General features: G+C 43.5%; 1 protein-coding gene across 1 annotated transcript in view; it reads left to right on the top strand.

Annotated features, from left to right (window-relative positions):
• Positions 1 to 26139, top strand: part of Dyrk4 (dual specificity tyrosine phosphorylation regulated kinase 4) — a 36151-nt gene that overhangs the window by 6817 nt on the left and 3195 nt on the right. The window contains exons 2-12 of the mRNA XM_008825514.1: positions 2526 to 2642; positions 3904 to 4042; positions 5632 to 5795; positions 9335 to 9471; positions 9788 to 9928; positions 11884 to 12022; positions 15501 to 15582; positions 18702 to 18874; positions 20230 to 20290; positions 24135 to 24264; positions 25329 to 25510. Coding sequence (XP_008823736.1) covers positions 3925 to 4042; positions 5632 to 5795; positions 9335 to 9471; positions 9788 to 9928; positions 11884 to 12022; positions 15501 to 15582; positions 18702 to 18874; positions 20230 to 20290; positions 24135 to 24264; positions 25329 to 25510 — 1327 coding nt within the window. The 5' untranslated portion in view covers positions 2526 to 2642; positions 3904 to 3924. The remainder of the gene's footprint in view (positions 1 to 2525; positions 2643 to 3903; positions 4043 to 5631; positions 5796 to 9334; positions 9472 to 9787; positions 9929 to 11883; positions 12023 to 15500; positions 15583 to 18701; positions 18875 to 20229; positions 20291 to 24134; positions 24265 to 25328; positions 25511 to 26139) is intronic.

Genomic DNA, 26139 nt, shown 5'->3' with positions numbered 1-26139 from the left:
CTCCCCTCCCCCCTTCCCTCCCCTCAGAAGTTAACTCCTCAGAAGTTCTGTTTTGTTTTATTCTTTTCTCAGCTTTGATATTAAGAGCTTTGACATTTGAGGTTTCACATCATCTTGTTCGATCTCCAGATCTGAGATTTCTCCTTTCTGGCTTCAGTGGAGATGAGAAAGCTCATTCTGTGCATTTCACAACAGAGGAAAATAAATTCCAGTAGGCAATCTCAGCATATGCAAGTCGCCGGTTTCAACATGTTATACATACCACTTTTAAGTCCTCACAATAGCCCTGTCAGGTTTTTAGCTAATTATTCACCCAAATTCAAACAACAATTGGAGTTTTTGGATTAAAACATGAGTGTTGCCAGGTATGATAGTGTATCCCTGCAATCCCAGCACTTGGGAGGTAGAGGCAAGGGGGATCAGGAATTCAAGGTCATCTTTGGCCACATAGCAAGTTTGAGGCCAGCCTGTGTTACATGAAACTCTGTCAAGAAAGAGAGAGAGAGAGAGAGAGAGAGAGAGAGAGAGAGAGAGAGAAAGGAGAGACAGAGAAGGAAAAGAAAGAGAAAGAAGAAAGAAGAGAGAGAAGAGAGAACGAGAGAGAAATGGGAGAGAGAGAGAGAGAGAGAGAGAGAGAGAGAGAGAGGGAGAGAGAGAGAGAAACTTTCAAGTCCACACCCATGGGCAATAACAGCTCAGATTTTATTCCTTCCCACGTGCAGAGTCTAGCTAAGAGTTTGTTTATGAGATTATATTGATTGCACTGTTTTTGAGATAAGGTCCTGTTGTGTAGTCCAGGCATGCATGGAACTCACAATCTTCCTGCTTCGGGTACCCCAGCCTTGGAACTACAAGCATGTATCTACCACGTTTGGCTTCATATTGTTTCCTTTCTTTAAAATGTATAAATTTAGGGCCGGGCATGGTGGCGCACGCCTTTAATCCCAGCACTTGGGAGGCAGAGGCAGGCGGATCTCTGTGAGTTCAAAGCCAGCCTGGTCTACATAGTGAGTTCCAGGATAGCTGGGGCTACAGGGAGACCTTGTATCAAAAAGACCAAAAAAAAATTTTTTTTAATTGTGTGTATATGAGTGTTTTGCCTGCATGTATGTAAGCGCACCATCTGTGTGCAGTGCACATGGAGGCCAGAGAGGGTATTGGATCCCCTGGAACTTGAGTTACAGATGGTTGTTAGCCACTATGTGGGTGCTAGGAACAGAACCCGGGTCTTCTGCAAGAACAGCCAGTGCTCTTAACCACTAAGCCATCTCTCCAGCCCTTCATTCTTTAAGTGTGACAGTCATAGGGCAAGTCAATCCATGATGAACACGTCTGGAAAGTTGGTTTGTTTGGGTAATAATTCATTTGTGCATACCTGGAGTACTTCTTTGAGTTTCTCTTGTCTCTTCCTAACTTCAGAGTCAGGAGCACTGGCTTCAAAGGCATTTTGTCATAATGAAAAAAATAAATGTCCAAGTGGTTTGGGATAAAGGCAGCCAGTTCTGTTTCAATTCTCTTCCACCAAACCCAGGTTGAGAGTAAGCCTTTGGTTCAAGTCCAGAAGCCATCTTCCAAGATCAAGAAGATCAAAATGACCCAATGTTCACATAAGGTAGGAAGTGATGGCCCGTGCCTTTTCTCTAGAAGAGGGTTAAGGCAAGTGGATGGCCAGGGTTGATTTTAGCAGATGATTTTGTTTAATTCATCATGGCAATGACTGTACTCTGAAAAGGGCTGTGCATTGACAGTCAGATGAGCTCTTCCCAATCAATCCATAAGCCAATCTATGCAGGAGAATACAGATCCAGTGGGAAGATGAGGTTATAATGTAACTGAGCAGAAGGTGGGGGTTTGTGTTGTAGAGCAGGAAGAACTTTGCCACATTTGGATGCATTTTCTAATGCCTTCAGACCTTTCAGGGTATTGTATGAGTCAAACATTTCTTTGGGGAGAAACATTGAGAAAACCTGTTGTCTCTGAACTGAAAAAAAAAATCTTGGCTAGAGGTGGGGCTTTGGAGGCCCAAATGTTGTAGTGATGATAATAATAATGGCTAGCACTTTGGGAATGCTCTCCATTTATTGCCTCATAAAAGCCTTATGAGGTCGGTCCCATTTCTTTCTTTCTTTCTTTCTTTTTTGGTCTTTTGGAGACAGGGTCTCCCTGTAGTCCCAGCTGTCCTGGAACTCACTATGTAGACCAGGCTGGCCTTGAACTCACAGAGATCCGCCTGCCTCTGCCTCCCGAGTGCTGGGATTAAAGGCGTGCGCCACCACAGTCCCATTTTTGTCACCACGGTAGCAATGAAATATGTGAGGCTTAGAGCATCCATGTGACCTGCCCAAGGTTTATAGTTCAGAACTGGAAGAGTGAGGATTCAAACCCAGACTATTCTGGTCTCTGGGATAGCTTTTTTTTCCCCAGAACCTGGACTAGTTGCATTCCTGTTGTGAATTGACAAGAGAGATGATATATGAATACATTTCCTTTCCTGGGCTTACTGTAATTAACTTCTCCTTCCTTAGAATCCAAACACCAGCATCAGTGCACTCCCTTTTGTGGACACCAAAGGGAAGAAGAACACAGTTAACTTCCCACACATTGGCAACAAAATCCTAACAAAGCCGTCCCTGTTGTATCAGGTGAGAAGAGGCAGTGGGCATGCCCCTGGGCAGGGAGATGGAAGGCCTGATTTCAATTTAGAACTGGGTCTAGAGAGACCAAGTAGTCCAAGAAAAACAGTGTCAGCTGAAGAGCCGGGGTCTAGCCTTGTTCTCACACTCCACAGTAAGTGAAAACTTGAGCAAATATGCCATTGTTTTCTTTTATCTGTACAGTGGGCTTCTTGGGTGTCATGCGCATTCACTGGGGAAAGGAACAAAGTTCTGTTGTATAAATGGTAGAACCATACAATGTATTTCCTCCCAATGTCCTCTTACCTTTTATAAAAAATTGTAATTATGTGTATATGATGTTGGTGTGTACACATGTGTGCAGATACCTGGAGTCCAGAAGAGAATATAGGATCTCCTGGGCTAGAGTTACAGGTAGTTGTGAGCCACCCTATGTGAGTGCTAGGAACCAAACTCAGGTTCGCTGAAAGCACTGTATGTGCTCTTAACTGCTGGGCCAACTCTCCAGCCTGTCCTCTGCCTTTTCTAGGGAAGGACCAGATGAGACACTGTGGGGTTATTGACAAGTTTAAGGGATGCTGTTCTTACCTAAGTTCAAGACTGCATGCCCTGGCAAGTTACTTTATCTAGTGGGACTTGGCCTGCATTAGTTATTTTTCTCATTATGACCAAATACCAGACAAGAAGCACCTTAAGGGAGGAAGGGCTTATTTGGGGCTCACAGTTTAAGGGGATGCCATTTGCTGTAGTGGGAAGTCATGGCAGCAGGAATGTAAGGCTGTTGGTCACACCGCACCTGCTGTCAAGAAGCAGAGAGATGAGCACTCAGCTTGCTTTCACCTTTTATCCAGTCTCAGACAATCAGTAACCACCCATTAATGGTGCTCCCCACACTCAAGTGGGTGTTCATTTCCAGTTCTGGGAACCTTTCATAGACTAACCTAGACATGTGCTTCCATGGTGATTCTAAACTCAGTCAGGAGTCAAGAGCAGCAACAAACACTGTTCCATCTCTTTTCATAGTGAGATGCCACTGGGTTGTCAACTGTATACTGCAATGTACATAGATCTTACAGGATGCCATATGAGAGTCAGATACTTTAGGGGGAGAACGAGAAAATCTACTATCTCTTACTTATTTACTCTTTTTTCCCTGCAGGGGTGGGAAATGATTCTGGTTAGTGGTGAGTCTTTTGAGTCAACTGGGTGACCTATGACTCCCAGAAAAAGAGGAAGTAGTCTTTTATTGCAAACTTCTTTCCCTGGACAGGAGAATCACATTCACAATCAAATGCTGTCCTCTGAGCTCAAGACTTCAGAAATACCTTTCAACTCTAGCACTAAAACCCAAGCTACCAAGCCACAGTCAGAACCGCCAAGGAGGCACAAGATCCCTCTGACAGCAGCAGGTATGACTTCAAGACAGAGGCAGGGTGGAGTAAGGGGCATACTTATAGATGGTCAACATGTTGAGAACTGAACTACAGTGGTCCAAGCTGTCATAGACTGGAGTAATCAATTAAGACAAAGTGCCCAAATTAGTTGAGCAAGATTAGTTCTGTAACCTCTTGCTGTGGTTGGCTAAGCCCTAAGCTAAGTGGAAGTAAGCACCACCTCTCTACTGTCCATTCCATCCATGGTTCTGCACTGGGTCAAGGCCAACTTACTGTGTCAATGTACAGAGGGTATTATATCACTACATTGTATGGACTCAAGGCCATGGCAAAGTGAGCGTGAGCAAGGGTCAGGGGTGGGAAAAGAACTGAATACCATGTCAAAATAAAGTGTCTTGAAGTTTCTTTCTCCTCTTGATAAGATAGTCTTGACAGAGGAGCCTGAGGAAGACCTCAGCCAGGGCCTGGTAGAGGGCACTGAATGGGGGCTGCTGGGTTCCATGCGTAGGGATGCATAAGGATGCTGCCACACAGGAGAGCTTGTTTCTCCGCTGAGCTACAGTCTTTGATGCCATATATGGGAAGTGTACCTGGTCCGTGATGGAATGGGAAGCTGCCCCATGATGTCTGCCATGTAAAGCTATTGTAATTGCCTGGAGTAGAGTCTGAAAGATCAGAAGCCTGATTCTTCATGAGGTTCAGAGACTGGTGGTTTCTTTAGACTTGAAGCAAGAGAACCAAAGTTTGCTGAGCATCTTCCATACGCCAACACTGAGATTGAAACTGACTGTCCTTCAACAGTTTCAGGGATGACCAAGAGGAGACAGTTCTGTTTAGAGCTGGTTCTGCCTTTACGAAGGTGATAGCTGCCTCCCTGCTGTCTCGTGCCTTGGTTCTGCCCTCTGGGTTGAGAATAGCCTGGTTTAGCTTCTGTGTGACTACTTCTTCACATGTAGGAAGACAGAGGCCTTGTGTCCCAGATTTTCCTTCTCCCAGTAGTTCCCTGATTCTTCAACAAGCAGTGTGTAGAGTAACTGGGTAACCCTCCCCAATTCTTTCTTCTGAACCCCCCCCCCAGTTTATATTTGTTAACCATCACTCCTAATAGCCCACCCGTGCCCCAATACCAAACCCCTGATGTGATCTGGCCACTAGCACAGAACTGTTAACAGCCATTCTGCCTGTTTTGAGGTTCTCTCTAGGCTGACTCGCCACAGATTTGAGTGAGAACACCTGCTCTTACTTGCCTGGCTCCAGGAAATATTGCTGTTTTCAAATCCTCTCACAATAGCCTATTTGTGTAGCCTGATTCCACTTGAATTTGGGCAAATGGTACCTTAACCATGTACTACTGTTCACCCAGAGTTTATTACTGGAACTTTGACCCATTCTGTAGCAGTCCATAGGTCTTTGGGCACTAAATTCTCCTTGACATTTATCCTTGTTACATTTCTACTGGATGAGAGTCCCAGGGAATGATCCTTAGAAAGCCAGCTTGGTGGTGGATAAGCTTCTTGAACTGGGAAGGATGTTATGCCACCTGCGCCTAGGGGAATCCCTGTGTTGATTCATCATAGTTGACAACCATTATGCTTTTCACACAGAGGCCTTAAAGTTTTTCAAGAACCAGTTGTCTCCTTACGAGCAAAGTGAAATCCTGGGCTATACAGAGCTATGGTTTCTGGGGCTTGATGCTAAGAAGATCAAGGTGACTCCTGAGAAGTTCAACAAGACAAGTTTTGATGATGAACATGGTTCCTATATGAAGGTGCTGTGTTATGGGAACTTCGGGGAGGGGGGAGAGTTTAGGGATAAAAGATAGTGTCAAGGAAGAAAAAGCAAAGGGTACTTTACAGTATTTTGTGCTTCTGTGCTGGGGGCTAGATGTCTCAAAGGATTCTAGGAGGTCTGAAAGAAATACCATGTTTACAAAAAAGGAAACTATGCAATTCATGGTGCAACATCTGCTAGCAGAATGCCAGTTTCCTCCAGGAATATTAGGGTAAAAGATTGGCATCCTGGGTGAACTCCCACAGGCTTTTCTTCATAGCTCTGAACCCACTGGGAAAGGAGTGAAACAGTGACCCAGCATAATACAGACTCCATCAGTGGACCCTTTTCTGTTTTACAGTAGAAGTCATTTTCCCCACACACCACAAAGTTTTTGTCATTGTGATCTCTCTAGTGCACAGTGCTTAACTTCATTCTGCTTCCCAAATATTGATCCCAACAACTACTTCTCCATCTCTCTGATTGTTTCTCTGGGGTCCCCAGGTCAATGCCTCTTCCCAGCCTGAAGGAAGAATCAGGATGGCGATCCCCATTTTTGTTGATGTGTGAACCTGATGCTTCCTCCACCAGGCTGTGGTTGCCTAGAGCTTTCTCTTTGAGACATTTCATTACAACTTGGTTTTAGAAGACTGTCTTTGATGGTGTTTTAGAAGCAGTAGGTTTTCTAAATGACATGTAAAACCCTGTTTCTCAGGATACTGTGTACACAAACCACCTGGGGATCTTGTTAAAATGCAGATTCTTCTGGCAGAACAGGGTAGATAAGAGATCTTACATTGCTAAAAAGATTTTAGGTGATGCCTAAACCATCAGCCAAATCATGCTGAGAGGAAAAAAAGTATGTAGTTTCTGCTATACAGATTCACTAGACCCAAGTTCGCAACAGTTTTAAATCAAGGATACCTTTGGGGGTCTGACAAAAGCTCTGGGTCCTCATCCCACAAAAGCAACAAAAGCCAACAGCACATATAAAAGTTTCAGGGGATTAATGAGTCCTTGGTTATGACTCATCAATGTAAACCTTCCCTATACGCAGCTAGACATCCTCAACCCCCTCCCTCCCCAATCTTTCTATCTCCCTACCCTACCTGAGGATGTCAGCACAGCCCTTTAGTGAGTGCACTGGAGCTCAGACAAATCTTAGCTGTTTTGGAAAGAGTTAATATGTGTTTTCTATAAGCTCCAATTCACGTCTCTATTTCATTTGAGCACACACAGAAACATATAATGCATACAACCTAATTCCCAAATAAGATACAGAGCTACAGTCTCATATTTATTCTGCCAACAACTGTTACTTGTATATCCATTTATTGCCCACCTGTCACAAACCTGGGTATATTCTAGGCCCTGCAAATATAAGGGAACTATCTATCATGAGTAAGTACATTATGGTCCTTGATCTCAGGTAACAATGGTATCAAAGTGGGCATGTCATCAAGCAACTGTAATACAACCAAAACAGTGGTTGTGAAGAAGATAAGGACAAATGCCAGGAAAACTCATACATACCTTCATACCAGCATATCTGCAGATCCGGTGCCATTTTCATAACAGACCTTTACCAGTGGACTGGCCCTCTTCCATGTATAGGTGACATTGCACATGCTCAAATTCATGGTTTTAATTCTTTATGAACAGACACACACACACACACACACACACACACACACACACAATTACAAACACATTGGGAAGTCTTATACACAAGCATCCATCCTTTGCCCCTCCCAGACTCATCAGTGCCACACTAGAGATCAGAGATTCACAGGGCTTGAGGACTTCAGATACCATCTCATCCCAAATCTCATCCCCACCCTTGTGGATGAGGGCACTGTAGCTCAGAGTGGAGAAATAGCTTGTCTGAAGTTCCTCAGCTCAAGTCTTCAATCAACGATTTTTTTTTTTTTGTCTTTTTGAGACAGGGTCTCCCTGTAGCCCCAGCTGTCCTGGAACTCACTATGTAGACCAGGCTGGCCTTGAACTCACAAAGATATGCCTGCCTCTGCTTCCCAAGTGCTAGGATTAAAGGCGTGCACCACCACACCCACAACAACCAACAATTTTATGAGGCTTTAACTGAACACCTGTTCTCTGATTTACCACACAAAGAGAGACACAGATAATTCTGTCTCCTGGAAGATATTTTCTTAGCCAAGAAAGAACAGGAGTAAGCCTGGAGAGGTAGAGGGAGAGCTATCTGGTCAGGAAGAGGTAAAGCAGACATCAAGCCTTCTCAGATGGAGAGAAGCAGAGCAAGGGTCTTTAGTTAAAATTCCTCCTGGGAGGTGTAAGCAACATCACCCCTCCACAACCCTTGGTTGCTATGACAAATGGAGGCTTGTTTTTGCCAAACTACAGTCTGGGAAGCCAGTGAGTTTCTTGGACTTACAGAGCAGTGGGTGAGGGTTTACTTACAGAAGTCTAGGTGCTTCCCGCAGAAGGCAGCACTGGAAAGTCTTCATCCCAACGTGGATGGTGACTTTCCCACAGCTGCACAAAATGGCAAGAGACCCTCTCCATGGCCACCTCAGTTTGTATACCCTTAACTCCTCCCCTTCATGCAACTAGGGTAGACTGGTTGGTTGGGGGGTGTGGCTGACTCTCTCTGCCCCTTCTTTCTTGTGGAGTGTAATAGTCAGCAAGCTTAGCTGTGATGGATGATCCTAGGCAAGTGGGTGCAACCAAGCTTGGGAAGAAATTATCTGTCTATGGTCTGCCTGTATGCAACAGCATTTTTCAGTTTTGTTCAATCTTTTTAGACTACAGGCTTCAAATCATATATATGATTTAACATCCCCAAAGAACATCCCATGTTCTTTTTTCACTCTTCTTTCATTGTTATTTTTATGCATACATACATCCATTTACATATATACATATATATGTATATATATATACACACATTTATATAATGTACTGAGTCCATTTAGTGGTGCTCATGTGTACCCATGTTTAGGGCTATGCATTTGAGATTAGATAGATAACATCTCAGGGAGCTAGTCCCTGGAGAAAACTGATTCTCATCCCTCTCAGTATCTTTGATAGCCTGTAGCTCTTTATCTTAAAGTGGGATCCCGTGATATTCCCTCGTCCAACTTGGTATGTCAACTGGTTTTGTCATTATGCTGATCTTGCTAGTCTACCGTACTGTGGAGGTTTCATTGATACAGCTTCCCTCTCATGTCTAGAATATATCAACTAGCAGCAGGTGCCTTGTACCTCTGGCTCTTAGATTCTTTCCATCCTCTCTTCCATGATGGTACCTGAAACTTGGTACACCCAATATTCTTTACACTATTGGACATGGATTAAGCCTGTGGGGCTTTTCCTTGTACCACATGTGTGGTCTGTGGTCCAAACAATTTACGTAACAGTGAGTTGAGAGCAGGGATTCAGAACCACTCCTTCCCCAAGAGTGAGCCAGGAGCTGGGTATTGGGATCCAGAGGTCCTGGAGTGAGTCAAACCCAAGAGCCCATGGCTCTGCTTTTTACTGCTGGCCCGACTTCTGCAGGTCCTGCATGACCACATTGCCTACCGATACGAGATTCTGGAGATGATTGGAAAAGGGTCCTTTGGACAGGTGGCCAAGTGCTTGGATCACAAAAACAATGAGCTGGTGGCCCTGAAAATCATCAAGAACAAAAAGAGGTGTGGCTTGACGAATGACATAGGCCAGAGAGGCAGGACCGTGTGACTCGATAGTTTGGGAGTCCGAGCCCTTCTGCCTCTGCTTTTCTTTCTTTTCACTGCGCTTTTCCTCTTTTTGTCTCTCCATGTCTGCTACCCTGCGGGGACAAAGTAGAGGCAGGAGTGGAGTTTGGAGTGGAGCTTCTGACATCCTAGACAAGAATGTTGGGAGGATGGGGAGGGATTGAGGAAATGGCCTGACTGCTACATTGTGACACAACACCTATATTTTCTGTCCCCACTGCCCACCTTCCTGGCCATTCCCCAATCACCTCAGATTTCACCACCAGGCCCTGGTAGAGCTGAAGATCCTGGAAGCTCTAAGAAGGAAAGATAAAGACAACAGCCACAACGTGGTCCACATGAAGGACTTTTTCTACTTCCGCAATCATCTCTGTATCACCTTTGAACTCCTGGGGTCAGCTTCTTTTTCTTTCTTGTCTATTGAATAGATGCATAAGTGACAGAAGAGAACTTTTGAGGTCAGAATACTAGATATTTCCAGATGTGTTATTTAACAACTAGTGTGGTCATAGCTGCCATTCAGATAGCAAGGAAGCTGAGAGCGAAAGCTGTCATCTCACCCCCTCCCTCAGTAAAACCTGTCACCTGCCAGCACATGTACGTACCCATGCTGGGCTTCTCTGGTGCTGAGCATTGGAGTAGGTGACATAACCAGAACACAGACCTGCCCTCAGGATCTGAACTGAAACATATTGAAAAGGACTTTGCTTTGCCGCCACATCCTGGCTTCCCAACCCGGAGGTTAGAAAACAGCCACAGGGAACCGGCCGCCCAGAGTGGAGAAAGGACTCTGATTTTGAGTAAATAAAGGCAAAATCAGATTTTTAAAAAATGGTTTATTTTGTTGTTTTTAATTATGTGTCTATCTGTTACCATGAGTGCAGGTGCCCACAGACGCCAGAGGAGTTGGATTCTCCCTGGGACTGGAGTTGCAGGTGGTTGTAAGCCACCTGGTGTGAGTGCTGGGAACCAAACTCAGGTCCTCTGGAAGAGCAGTGTGTGCTCTTAACTGCTCAATTGTCTCTCCAGCCCCAAGAACAGATATTTTTGATGAGAGCTGAACCCTGACTTATGTAAATTGGTACCAACTGGTTGAATATTGGATCTGAAAAGGCATGCTTGCTGGAAGGGCACGTGCTTATTTGATTACTGGCAGAAATCCAGAATGCATTTAGTAAAAGTGAATCATGACACATGAGCCCTCAGTGGCCACATGTTACTGGGTCACTGACTTAGTAGCTTGGGGCTCCAATGACACCGTCATGGATGATAATGGTCTAGAAACTGGCTAAAATTCAATCAGAAGAGTGGACTTTCTACTTGCTTTCTCTGACAATTCCAAAATTTGGTTTACTCTTCAATATGCACACCAGGGTTGTCTTCTCTGTGGCAAAATGGACAGACTGTGCTTCCTGTCTTGGTCATTAAGCACAGTGCCCAGGTAGGTTATCACTATACATGAGAAACTCAGCTACATTGAGGAGGTGCCTAGAGTCAAAGGTCATGCTGGCTGCAGCCAACTCTCCTATCTCTATTGTCCCCAAAAGATGAATGGCTTCTTAAACATTGCTACAGATAGATAAAGTCAGACACAGAAGAGGGGGAACCCGCCAGGTGTTGATGCTGAGTCAGTCGGTATTGGCTCACGTTCCTTTTCCCTCTCCCCATTTCAAAGTTTGCACAGAAGGCAAAAGCCATGAACTCACAAATACATGTTTCTTTTGAAAATGCTTAGTAGTAGTTTCCAAGATTGGTAAGTCAGCAGATTTCATATAATAAAACACGTGTTTATGGAATACTGCAGGCTTCTGCTATAGTAGAGAACTGGGGATGGTGTTACCAGCCTTCGTTCCCACCAAGCCACAGCTCGGGGGACAAACATCCACACTTGCCTTTGAGAGAGAGTGGGGCTCCTTGTTTTGCCCTAGCTTTTGTTGGTCCACTCTCTTTTTCCCTTTCTTGTCAGGACTCTAAAGTACTTAGAAAGCCTTACAGGCTGGGGCAAGAGTCACTGCTTTGTTTTAGGCTCCCTGGGTCCTATCCAAGAGTGAGAAGAACGGAGACCATTATGGAGATTTGGTCAATCCCTCAACCTACTCATGAACTGTGTACACCCTTGTCTTGTAAGAAATGAGGTACATCCAGGAGGCCAGCTCAACTGTACTTTACCCTTGGCTTACCCCAAGTCAGAGGGAAGGCCAACTTCATATAAACAGGAAGCCTTGCTTCCTGGCTTGTGATTTGCTTGACATTAGAGGAAAATCAGGTGACATGGGATTATTTGTGTGTCCAAACCGAGCAGTAAAATTTTGACAGCTACGTGCATCACTTTCTCTCTCTCTTTCCCAGAATTAACTTGTATGAGTTGATGAAGAATAACAGTTTTCAAGGCTTCAGTCTGTCCATAGTTCGGCGCTTCACCCTTTCTGTTTTGAAGTGCTTGCAAATGCTTTATGTAGAGAAAATCATTCACTGTGATCTCAAGCCCGTGAGTACAAATGTTGTCTTGCTGGAATTGCTAATAGCCATCACTGGTTTTCAGAGTGGAAGCCAAGCAGTACTTGTTTATAGGCTGAGATGCAGTGAGGGATGAGGCATACATGTACTAAAGAGATAAAGAGGGGTGTGATATAATGAAGGCATCTAGGAACAGGTAGATGTGAGGGCTTCCTACAGAAGGGAAGGAGCAAGGTTGGTATTGTGAGCATCAAGGTATACTGCAAGAAGTCCCAGGAGTCTGGGTTGACCCAATTGGTCCTTTTGATCATCAGTCATTGTAGCCCTTAAGCGTGTTCTTCTCAGTTCAGTATGTGGTGGTGCACTTCTGTAATCCCAGGGAGGTAAACGTGGGAGAATCAGGAGTTCAAGGTCATCCTTAGCTACATAGAGAGTTCAAGGCCAGCCCAGGATACATGAGAGCCATCTTATACTCACCTTCCCCAAATGTTTGTTACGGTAAAAATACAGAAAGCACTGAGGATAAATCCACAGCAGGGCAAGTAAGGAGATCTTTTTGGAGAGACTTATGCATATTCATATTGTAAAGATCCCTCATGACATGCAGAGATGGATATATTCCCATTGAGATCATACTTTGCAAGTTCAAAACTGGTGGACACCAGGGCGTGGTATCCAATGCCTATAGTCCTAGTACTTGGGAAGTGGGAAAGGCAAGAGGATCAGGTGTTCAAGGCTAGGCTCAGCTACATAGTGCTTTTGAATTCAGCCTGGACTGTATGAGACCTTATCTCAAAAAATCATAATAATTCTCTTGTCTTCCCTGCAGAGATATGTGCCATGCTTGCAGGCAGACAGTCTCCATTAAACAATCACTACAGTCCTTGCTAGTACAATCCTATACATAGCCCTGTAGCGGTACTGACTGCTTTGTTCAGGAATTGCTTCTTGGGTGGGTGGATAGGGGATGGCTTTTGTTTTGTTTGTTTATTTGAGACATGGTTTCATATAACTCAAACTAGCCACGAATCTAGCTGAGACTGGCATTGAACTCCTGACCCTAATGCCTCCACCTCCCCAAGTGCTGGGACTGTAGACATATATTACCATGCCTGGCTAAGAATTGCTTCTTTACCTGTATCTCCCACAGGACTCCAAGCTCCCCCCGCCCCAAGATCAGGGACCATGTTTTCTCGCCATTTTGTCCCCAGGACCTAACCTGGTACTTGGTGACAATAATGGAAGGCAATAAATAGATGCATGTTTGTGAAATGTGTTGATGACTGCAAATGTGATGGAGTTACGTCGGTGGCTAAGGACAAAGTATAAAGACCTGGTTCAAAAACCAAGCTACCCTCACACATAGGCAAATATTGAACTTTTCCTTACTTCATGCTCTTCACCCCCCAAAATGGTTAAATTAAAAAAAATAGTAAGTCTTTGGGATAAGCTGGAGACCTTTTTCTGATTTAAGATTATCAAGATAGAGATAGATGTTCTCTCATAGCTGACTGGAGCCCTGTAAGGATGGGAGTATTATTAATTCATGTTCCACATCCAGTTCCAAATCCTCAGCTTTCCAGCTTCAAAAGTCCCTCAACACCCACATTCTTTAGGTTTAAGAGGCTGAATTTCACCAAAGGAATTCACAGGACAAAAATGGCCAAAATATCAGGTGACAGATTTCTTTAATAAATAGATCAAGTACATTCAATAGGTGTATCCCTTTGGGTAGTATACACACAGGGAATCATTTTTGTGCTCTTAATGTTTACTATACATGAGCTCTGAGTGCTATTCCTCCCTTCTGAGAAATCTTTCTGCCTATAAGAATGGAGAAGGGAAGGTGTGTCAGTCAGCTTTCTATCACTATGACAAAATACCAGTGAAAATCGCCTTACAAGGAAGAAAGGTCTATTTTGGCTTGGGGCTTCAATCTGTGGTTGGTTGACACCATTGTTGGGGGCTTAAGGCAAAGCAGAACATCATGGCAGAGACTGTGGTAAAGTTAAGCTATTCTTTTCATGTTGGCTAGGAAGAAAGACGGAGGAAGGGCTGGTTCTCAATAGCCTCTTCACTGCCACACCCCAGTGAGCTAACTTCCTCCCACTAGACTCCAGCTCTTAAAGGTCCCACCACCTCCCCATAGCACTGAAGGGTGGCAACTAAGCTTGCAACATGTGAGCTGTTGGGAATATTAAAATCCAAGGCGTACCAGAGGGTCAGCCACATCTAGTTAAGGAGGGATGGAGATGCACGAGGAATTCTTGCTCTTTTAAGGCTTCTGCTGCGTATCCTCATTTAACACAAACATGCTTTAAGAAGCGGGCTAGGGAAGTGCTTTGTTAGTTTGTGGTGCCAGAGCCTTCACACTGGCTGTGCTAAGTCATATGTGCATATGACATGTGAGTTAGGTGCTCAGTAAGCCATCCCCTGGCAGGAGGACCCTTGAGGCACAATTAGGACATTATTCTTCCAGCCTTAGACAGTGCTGCCTCACACTGAGACAAGAGCCCAGAAGTTCTGCCTTGACTAAAACACCTGGCTTTGCAGTTTCCCCAGTCACCATGAGAACCACATCCCCATCAAATCATTCTATCAGCTATCTGTCTATCTATCTATCTATCTATCTATCTATCTATCTATCTATCTATCTATCATCTATCATCTATCTATCTTCAGTCATCTATCTATCTATTTATCTATCTATCATCTATCTATCTATTGTCTATCTATCTGTCTTTGTATCTATTTTTCTATCCATCTATCTACCTATCATCTATTATCTATCATCTTTGTATCTATCATCTATTTTGTATCTATATTTGTATCTATCTACCATCTATCTATTTTATACCTATTTTTCTATCTATTTTTGTATCTATTTTATTATCTATTGATCTTTGTATCTATCTTTGTATCTACCATCTATCTATTTTATATCTATTTTTCTATCTATTTTTGTATCTATTTTATTATCTATTGATCTTTGTATCTATCTTTGTATCTATCATTTATCCATTTTGTATCTATGTATCTATTTTTCTATCTATCTTTGTATCTATCCATCCATCCATCTATCCCTTTATTAGTTCTGTACTATCATAACAATATCCACAAAAGCATTTCTTATAAACAAACATCACGTACACTCAGTCAATGGCGTTTCTAAGACCTTATTCAAGCCAGGCGTAGAGTCAGGTACCAAAGAGTATATAAATAAGCCCATAATCTATAGGAGTTTCACAACCAACAGGGGAAAGAGACAGAAATATGTGCAAAAGAAAGATTGCAAAGCAGAGAGTACAGAGTCCAAATCAGATACAGATCACATGCCGGTGGGAGTCCCAGGAAGGGAAGGACAATGTGATATGGAGAAGATATGGGACAATGATCTTGGAGGTATTTGGATTTGAACTTGGCTATGTACAGGGGTGACATATAGGTAAGAAAAGAGGCTAGAATAACCTTAATTTTCATAAACTTAACATACATCTTCTTTCCTCTAGGAAAATATAGTGCTATACCAAAAGGGTCAAGTCACTGTTAAAGTCATTGACTTTGGATCAAGCTGTTATGAACACCAGAAAGGTAGACCCCCCCCCACCCAGCCCCTCTGTCTGAACTCTGCTATTGTAACTTCTCTCCCTTTGCACACAAGGTTACCTCGGTGCCAATCTGGGCACAACTTCAACATGAGTTTGATTCTAATGTGTCCTAGTTTGTTTCTCCATTGCTGTGACAAAACATTCTGACCAATACCAACTTGGGGAGGAAGGAGAACTCAGGGCAGGAACCTGGAGGCAGGAGCTGAAGCACAGGCCATGGAGGAGCACTGCTTACTGGCTTGCTCCTCTGGCCCCTGCTCAGCCCACCTTCTTATGTAACAAAGGCCCATCTGCCCAGGGATGGCACCACCCACAGTGGGCTGGGCCCTCCCATATCACTCAACAGTCAAGAAGATGCCCCACAGACATGGCCACAGGCCAGTTCTATGGAGGAAATTCCCTAATTGAGGCTCGTCAACCCAGGTGTGTCAAGTTGACACTAAAGCTATCCAGCACAAAGTACTTCACTTCTCTGAGCTGAAGTTTCCTTATCTATAAAATAAGACATTTCAATTCAGAGATCATTTGAGTTTTTTGAAGTTCTCATAGTCTGTGGCTGTGGACTCACTCATAAGCTTGGGGACCCAAAATTAACCACATGAGCTTAGCATCACTTACAGGCTCTGGAAAATTATATTTCCAGGGTCTTCGTGCTGCATGTGCCAATCCAAATTTCTGGGGAGTACTGAGGACTATGTACTAAATGGTCATTACAAATTTTATACTTCACTGCATTGATTCATTCTCTGTGCCTTGCACTGTTTTTCAAGCTAGAACCTAGAAAGGAATCCTGAAGCATAGTCATACCAACCTTTGTTGAAGTCAGCTTACTAATCTGCTCTTTGGGTGTTTAGACTACTGATGTAGAGAACAGGTACCATTAATAGACACCTGTGATCTGCTATGTGTCAATCATTAGTCTAAATACATACATATACATATATGTACATACATACCTACATACACACACACACACACACACACACACACACACACACACACACACACACACACACACACACACACATATCTTGGGCCAGGATGCTCAGAAAGGAGTTTGCAGTCACTCCTATTGGTCTGGCGGTCATTTCCCATTTTGTATGTCTCCGATTTCCCTTTGATTTTCATTTTAACTGCAGAGCAGTAAAGCATTTGGATAGCAGAGTTGGACTGCCTGAATCCACCCCCTGCTATCACTGACAGTTTAGTGTCTATGATAATTTATTTAACCTCTGTATGTCTGTTTTCTCATTATGAATATGAAGACCATAATACTACCTACTTCAAGGGGTTGTTGTAAGAAATGAAAGTTCATCCACATAAATAAGTTGGAACACTACCTGGTTTATGCTCAACACATGGATGGCTTCTTTGTGTTTTGGGAAACAGCATATGGCTGAGTAGTCCAGGCTGGCCTGGAATTTTAGCTTCTCCTGCCTCTACCTCTCAAATGTAGGATCAGAAATAAATTCATGTTTTAAAATGCCTTGTGTGCGGCTAGGGATGTAGCTCAGTTGGTGGAGTGCTTTCCTAGCATGTATCAAGCCCCCAGTCCAATCCTCAGCATTATATAAACCAAGTGTGGTGGTGCACACCTGTAATCCTAGCACTGAAGAGGTGGAGGCAGGAGGATGAGAAATTCAGTGTAATCCTTATCACTACACAGTGAATTTGAGGCCAGCTTGGGCTACATAAGACCTTGCCTCCAAACAAACACAAACCCAAAATATCTGTGTATATGTGCTTTTCAAAGTACCTTGAAACACAAGCAGGTAGGTTTAAAATTCCATTTTTTAAAAACCAAATCTTTTGTTTGTTTGTCTGTTTGTTTGATACAGGGTCTCCCTATAGCCCAGCTGGCCTGGAACTCTCTCCCTGTATAGACCAGGTTGGCATTGATCTCACAGAGATCCATCTGCCTCATCCTTCCAAGTACTGGGATTAAAGGCATGCACCACCAGGCCCAGCAAAAAAACAAAACAAAACAAAAAAAAACCCTCAAATCTTTTAGGTTGCAAAATGATTACATCCTTAGTTGAGCAATTTTAACAGAGAAGTAATTACAGAGCCACCATCTCTGCACCCACCAATAATTACAAATAATTGCCATCCAGAAACCAAAATGTCCTATTCATCTGCCCCCGAGCATCTACCTCTAAATGTAGCGTTCCTTCAGTGTTATCCTGTGTGTCCCCCATGGCTGAGATTTCACTGAGCTTTTCTGTCTATTCATGGTATACAAAGGATGCAGATAATATATTGAGTATACATTCAATTTGAATTATGATTTCTTTTCTTTTGTTTCATTTTTTTGCTCCTGTAAGAAAGGGTCTCGCTATTTAGCTAAGTCTGTCTTGGAATTCATAACTCCTGCTCAGCCTTCTGAGTGCTGGGATTACAGGAGGGCCAACCCACCTGGCTCTAAATTTAAATGATGCATTTTGCATATTTCCTTTCCAACTGTGAAGTGCCTACTTCCTTTCCATAGAGCAACCCTCTCAGAAGCTGTCTCCCAAGTTTGAAGACTTAGTTTATATTAGTCTCAAGGGTGTTTTATTGTTTGTTTGTTTTATTTTGAAAAATTAGCCAATTTAAATTTACTTCCCAAGGGCTGGAGAGATGGCTCAGTGGTTAAGAGCACTGGCTGCTATTGAACGGGGCCCTGGTTTGGTTCCCAGCACCCACATGGCAGTTAACTACCATCTATAACTCCAAGTCCAGGAGATCCAGCGCCCTCTTCTGCCCTCCACTGTCATTGCATGACATGTGTGTACTTACATACATGCAGGCAGAACACTTACTCATACACATAAAAATAAATAAAATTTAAAAATTAAAAAAATTAATTTACTTCCCAAGAACAAGCCTCCTTTGGAGTGTCTTATTCATAAGGTGAGGATACTAACACCTCCAGTCAGGGAGGACTGAAGGCCTTGGTAACTATGGGATGGGCTCATTCCTTCTTCCAAGAAGCCTGCAGATGCCGGTGTTGAGGAGGGTGGTGTTCTAACTTCACCTTATGAACCGCAGAGGCATCTAGAGAGATTGCTGTGAACCAGAAGAGTCTTTCTCACATCGAGTCTCTCTCTCTTTGCCCCACAGTGTATACCTACATCCAAAGCCGTTTCTACCGCTCCCCTGAGGTGATTCTGGGCCACCCCTACAACATGGCCATTGATATGTGGAGCCTGGGCTGCATCATGGCAGAGTTGTACACAGGCTCTCCACTGTTCCCCGGGGAGAACGAGGTGGAGCAGCTGGCTTGCATCATGGAGGTGAGGGGGAGGGCTGGCCCCAGTGAATTCCCAGCGAAATGTCAGTGAGTTGCATCAGACTCATCAAGGGCAGTGGCCTGCATGCTTCCTCTCACTGTGGGTTGGATGTTTCTAGAAAAATGATGTACCCTTTGTATTCGATTGAGCTGACATCTAACTTTAAATAGCTGTAGGTGTCATTCCCTCCTTATTATAAATACTGACATTTTACAATAAAACCTTTATGCCAATCTTTCAAATACATTCCTCAAATAATAATAATGATAACAATGCTATTAATAAAGGCAGAGTGATCTGACACTCACAATCTATCTAAAATGTAGGTGAATTAACTCTTCTTAAACAATTGTATCTTTATTTTATTTTGTCTTTTTTTTCCCTTGAAAAGGAAGGTAGGAAGGTGTATAAAAATAACTTGAAGTGGTAACTATGATAGAATGAACACACTGGCCCGGGAGTTAGTAAACCATGGGTCTAGCCCTGGATCCATTTTTTTTTTGATAAGCCACATTGCCTCCTGTGGACTACTGTATAAATGTGTGTATGCATTTGTAAACATAATTGAAGACGAGGATAAGAAATTGAGAGAAAGCAAAGAAGGGGGATATGGAAGGAGTAGGAAGGGGAAGTGTGGCAATGTTGTGAATAGAGTACTCATGTATAAAATTCTCAATGATAATAGATTGTGATAAATATTGTATAAAAAGTAAATGAGGGGGCCAGTGTAGGTAGAAGCATCGTTGAACCATTCCTCCTTCATCCCCAGGGAGACTGGAGTATGTGCTTTGTATTTATATCTACTCCAGACTAGAACTCAGCTTCCTTTTGACCACTGAGGGGCTATGGGACAGGAGGACAGGGTCATGCCTGGATTATGTCTGACAACCAGGGCTGAGGGTGGGCTAATTTTACGTATCTCTAAATTTCAGGAGAAAAGGTGAGAAGGAGATGCTAAACTTTGTAAGAAGGTCTTTTCCTTCTAAGGGTCTGATGCCCATCTCTGCTCTCCTCTCTCTTCCCTGTGCTCCATGTTGGGAGACGTCATTCCTAACTCATTGTGGTCAGCATGGACTGAAGTGGTACTTGGCTGCTACTGGAATGTCTGACCTCTCACTGGTGCTGACACCGATTAGAATATCACAGCCAGTGCTCATTCTTAGGATGCTAAGACCACTTGGAATAGGAGTTTGTAGACCTGGTCTATGGGTCTGATCTGCTACTGACTTGATGTTACTTAAATCTCTCAGTCCTTACATGTAAAAGGCAAAGTTTGGGCAAAGCCCCACGTAGATCTTGACAGCCTTTGAATATGTGACTCCATAAAGAGTGACATAGCCACACTGTTCTTATTAAAGGTACTGGGCCTACCGCCAGCCCAACTTGTCCAGACGGCCTCCAGGAGACAGATCTTCTTTGGTAAGTCCCCGGGTCTTACTGTCTTTGTCCTATTGTGCCCAGTGAGGAGTTACAGGACTTGAAGACACCTGTCATATCATAGATAGGTGGGTAGGTGGATGAATGGAAGGAGGGAAGGATGGATGGATGAATAGATAGACTTTTTTCTTTTTCCCTGGGTCCATACCAAATCAGGAGCTGATTAGGAGCTGAACAGATGGTGATAAGCGGTTTCTAAAAGTCTGACAGAAATGAGATGGGGCATCACAGTGGAAAGGGAATCTTGAGAGTACAATGCACAGGTGCAGGGAATCACCATGTTTCTCAGATCTGTCAGCTAGTTTGTGCAAACACAAAAGATCAAACCACACTCTCTTCTAGAAGTTCTTCCCAAACAACTTGGCCTCTCTCTTCGGTGCAGGGAGATCAGGGCAGAAACACTCAGGGTAGTGGGAAATTCCATCACTATAGTTTACCATTAACAAACCATCATCATCATCATCATCATCATCATTATTTGGGCATATATGTGTGTGGGTGTGTGCATCTATTCTTGTATACAGGGACAGCCAAGGTTAATGTCTGGTGTCTTCCTCCCTTGCTTTCTACCTTATTATTTTTAAATATTTTATTTATTATTTTTATTTTCTGTGTATGAGTGTATCGCCTACATGTGTGTAAGTGCACCTGTGCCATGCAATGCCTACAGAGGTTAGAAGAGGGTGTCCAATCCCCTGGAACTGGAGTTAGAGATGCTTGTTAGCCACCAGGTGGATGTTGGGAACCAAACCTGGATCCTCTGCAAGAGCAGCCAGTGTGCTTAACCACTGAGCCATCTCTCCAGCCCCTCTACCTTATGTTTGAAACAGCATCTCTCTCACTGAACATGGGGCTCAAGCCATTTGGGCTAGATTGGCTGACCAGCAAGCTCCTAGGATCCTTCTATCTCCATTCCCCAGCACTGGATGCTGCCACATCTGGTTTTTATGTGGTTGCTAGGGGGTCCAAACTCAGGTTCGCTTGCTTCCATAGCAATCAATTTATCCACTGAGCTATCTCCAAAGCTCCAGGGGTTATCAAGTAAAGGGAAGCCAGACATGAAGGAGAGGAAGGAGACTCTACAGACACTGTCCTTCTGATCAGCCATTGTCAGGTTAGCTCACAGGCTTACACTGTCTACGCGATCTGAGTCTTCCTAACCCTCTCTTATTTTTTACTGAGAGTGGTCTCAGAAAAAGTAGGCAAATCATACATCCCTCTTAGCTTTTTGTATCAACAGGAGGGCCAAAAAATACTTCCATAGAGATCCATTAGGACAAAATGGTTTCAGTCCTGCTGCTCAGTATGCAGCAGTTCAGCCATGAAGGGTTATATCGTAGTAGCCTTCTGTATCATCCAGTAAGAAGCCACCTCTGGGCCTGACCACAGCCTCGGGCTTTCTGGCTCCTCTCCCAGGTTTCCTTGGACTCTCCATGATCCAGAGACTAAAAGTTGAAGGGCCAGCAAGCAGAGGTGGTCAATTCTGATTGGTCGATCCCATGCCACTCCAAATTTTCAGTCTCTTGGGTGTCATCTTACACTCCTGGCCGAACTCTGGAGACTTTGCCTCTGAGTAGGCAGCATCCTTGTTACATTAGCACAGTGTTCCCATGCTCATCTTTCTTCAGAACATTCGGAGGTTGAGTAGAGGCTCTGGCTGACTCCCCTGTGGAGCAATAGAATTGGGCTTTTGACCACAAATGCTTTTTTCCACTAGCTGCTTATAGAATTCAGTCTTTGGGGTGTAAAGGATTTGAGGGAAGGAAAATGGGGATATAGGTGTTCCCTTCTGCTAGACTACGATACCAGGGGACGAGTCACATCCTAAAACCTTTATCATTGACCTCATGAGATAGCATCAGGTGGGACTTGAAGGAAATATATTGGTTGGAAGACACCAGAGACACAATGCGTGTACTCTTCAGAAAGCACCTGATCTCCACCATCATCATGATGCCTAGGCTTTAGGGTGGGTTTCATAACAATATCCATGTCCTGGCTTCCTTGATTTCACTGGGCGTTTCATTCTTTTTCTTCATTATTACCCAAAGTTTATTAGAATCATGTGGATACTCACCAGAAATGCTATCTCTTATGATCCATCCTCCTCTATGACCTGTGATAAAGTTCATCTGAAGTGGAATCCAGGATTCTTTGTTTCTGATAGCAACTTTTTGTGATTTTTTGGAGAAGGTGACTCTGGGATACATTGTATTCACTTCTGTCCTTGACTCTTCTCCCTGGTTTGAGCTATCAATAGCTCCCTAACTATATCTAGTTACATCCCTACTCAGCAGTAAAGATAGTTAAGTGTTCCTAGTGGCAAGAAGGAGATGGGGAAGGAAGATTAGATATTAGGGGGGGTCAGAGAGAAAAAACTTGAACACACACACACAAAATTTGCAGAAGGATGACTTTTGACACTGTTATTTTAAAAATATTTTATTTATTATTTTTATTCTATGTGTATGAATGTATTGCCTGCATGTATGTAAGTGCACTTGTGTCATGAAATGCCCACAGAGGTCAGAAAAGGGTGTCAGATCCCCTGGAACTGGAGTTACAGATAGTTGTTAGTCACCATGTGGGTGCTGGGAACCAAACCTGGGTCTTCTTCAAGAGAAGACAGTGCCCTTAACCACTGAACCATCACTCCAGCCCTGATGCTACATTATTTATAGGACTGTGAGCTTGATTTTTTTTAAAGCAACATGGGATAAAGTAAAATGGGATTGCTATGACTTTACAAGCCCTACACAATTCCCTGGTCGATTCATATTCATATTCTTAGAAATACATGGATATCCATGTCCACACATGCTCATACACACATTCCTAGAAGTTTCCTTTCCAGGGACTCTATCAGAGCAGATCCTTTGGAGTTCCTACAAATTACACTGTTTTAAAAAACGATGACCAAGTTTCATTATGCAGCTCTGTCACACGAACATCACTGAGTTTTGTAAGAATCCGGTGACGTGTGTAAACTACATGAGTGCACACATTTACTCACAGGTTATTTACGCACACACTTTACAAGATATGAACCTAAGTGATCAGCTTTTCTGAACATCGTACAAGAATCTCAATGTGCAATTGAATGGTTTCACCTTCAAAGGATTGCACAAAACATCCTTGGGCAATCTTTAGAACTTTTGGGGGCTTCTTTTCAGGGCTGACAAATGACACATTTGTTAAGGGACTTAATCAGCAGAAATAGTTGAAGAAAGCCATTCCAAGCTGTCTTCTATAGCTAGGCAAGTCTGAGCATGCCTGTTGTTGACAAAATTTTGGTGTGACCCTATAGAAGTCAGTCTGCTTGCGTGACTTGGAAATACTCATTGTAAGCATTCTAAAATGGGTTTCTTTTAGCTAGCTGAGGAAGGAGTATAGATGATCCCAGAAGACACAACATCCCCTTCTGTTCAGAGATGGGTGTTTTTTGTCACTTCAGATACATTTTATTAACTTTAGCTTCCCTATTATCACTGTCTTACCTTGGGTCATGTTAGACCATTTAAATGATCTGTTTGAGGCAGGAAGGAGGGGGTGGGAAGGAAACTCAGAACATGTAATAGTAGGAAAAGTTGTATTTATCGTTAACTATATCCACTGCATCTTATAGATTGGCTACTTCAAGCCGGCTGAGACTGTGGGTATGTTTGTGTATATGGTGGGATGTGCAGACGGTGGGATGGGGCAGGGCAGGCACTTTAGACAGTGATGAAAAAGCTGCAGAAAAGCAGCATGGTGGAGTGGGTAGCTGTGGTGTGACCAGTGAATATTCACACTTGGAACTAAATTTTGGAATGTTATTTCTCTAAAGATTCCAAAGGTCTTCCCAAAAATATAACCAACCACAGAGGGGAAAAAAGATACCCGGATTCCAAGGATCTCAAGATGGTGCTGAAAACCTACGACACTACCTTCCTGGACTTTCTCAGAAGGTGTTTGGTGTGAGTTTGTCGGGGTGTCTTAGCCTATGGGTTTCCTAAATTTTAAGTACTGTAGTTTTACATGTGTTTGCTGGTGTCTAAGGGCAGGAGAGCCACAGTAATGCTAACGGTAGAGCTTTGATGTTTCCAAGTCACTTTATGTATCTAATCAGACTGCTCTCTGCACTGTGCAATCAGGATGATGACCTTCTCTGATGCACAGATGATCAGGCCAGGCTCAAAGACATTCAATCATTTTCCCTGGACTGAATAGTGTGTGGGTGGAGCTTGTTACCTTGTTAGCTGACAACAGTGAGTCCTCCTGTCTGTCTTCCATTCATGAACTAAAACACAACCTGGTTAAGATTTTTTTTTTATTATTACTTGTTTTTGTCTATGAGTGTATTGCACCTGTGTCATGCAATGCTCTTGGAGGCCAGAAGAGGGCATCAGATCACCTGGAACTGGAGTTATGGATGGTTGTTCGCTGCCATGTGGGTACTGGGAACTGAACCTGGGTCCTCTGCGAGAGCAGCCAATGCTTTTAATCACTGAGCCATCTCTCCAGCCCCAAGATATTTGTTTTTATTTTGTTTGTTGTGGTATTGAGGATGGAACCTAGTGTCTCACACATGCTACCCAAATGTTCTACCTCTAAGCTCCATTCTCAGCCCTAAATAATATTTCTCATAAGAGACTTTCTAGACAACTTGGAAGTTAATATGGCTCATCATGAAAATTTTCTTTAAAAATTTTCCAAAGCCAGGCATGGTAGCACATGCCTTTAATCCCAGTGCTCGGGAGGCAGAGGCAGGAGAATTTCTGAGATGATGTCAGCCTGGTCTATATCGTGAATTCCATGCCAGCTGGGGCTACAGGAGACCTTGTCTCAAACAAAACAAAACAAAACAAAACAAAACTTTTTCAATAGTTTGTTGCTACTTTTAAATGATCTCATCATCTGTTTGTTAATATTGTTGAGATATGACATAGTTAAGATGAAAAAATATATTGTGTTTAAAAAATACTTTACTATTAAAAAGAGAAGTCATCAATAACCTCTACTGGGCCTTCTTGCTGTACAGATGGGAGCCTTCTCTCCGCATGACTCCTGACCAGGCCCTCAAGCATGCCTGGATTCATGAGCCGTGGAAACCCAAATCCCGGACCAGGCCGTGGACGCTGAGGAAACCCAGTTTCTCTCTTCCCTCTGACATAAGCAAGGACAAGGCTGCAGACAATGAACTCTTCAGCAAAAGCAAAAAAGGTATAGCCACACCTGTCCTCAGGTCCATCCCCTCCTCAGGTCCACTCCTGTCCTCAGGTCCATCCCCCTCCTCAGGTCCACTCCTGTCCCCAGCTCCACCCCTGTTCCTAGGCCCACTCCTGTCCCCAGCTCCACCCCTGTTCCTAGGCCCACTCCTGTCCCCAGCTCCACCCCTGTTCCTAGGCCCACTCCTGTCCCCAGCTCCACCCCTGTTCCTAGGCCCACTCCTGTCCCCAGTTCCACTTCTATCCCCAAGGCCATGGAGCCAGGCACATGTGGACAAGCATATCCAAGTATTCTGAACACAACACAAGTTTGCATAAGTATGAACACAATTCAGTTCTTGCTACACAATCATGAGCCTGACATTTCTTATTTTTGTGAGTTTTCTTTTCCTGGAGACTTGATTTTCGCTGGACTCCTCTTTTAGGCCTCTTACCGTTAGGAATTTTCCATTTTCCTTCATATTCAATCCCTTTCTCCTCCCCCTTTCTTTCATTATGACTACCCCTTCTATTATTATTACTGTTTACGTTCTTTTAAAAAAGATTTAAAAAATATTCGTGTGTGTGTGTGTGTGTGTGTGTGTGTGTGTGTGTGGTGTGTGCCCAAAGAAGCCAGAAGAGGGG

Source organism: Nannospalax galili, unplaced genomic scaffold, assembly GCF_000622305.1.
Source record: "Nannospalax galili isolate Female #2095 unplaced genomic scaffold, S.galili_v1.0 scaffold589, whole genome shotgun sequence".
Classification (NCBI taxonomy): domain Eukaryota; kingdom Metazoa; phylum Chordata; class Mammalia; order Rodentia; family Spalacidae; genus Nannospalax; species Nannospalax galili.
The sequence above is the reverse complement of the archived record's forward strand: the minus strand, read 5'-3'. Positions and strand labels throughout refer to the sequence as shown.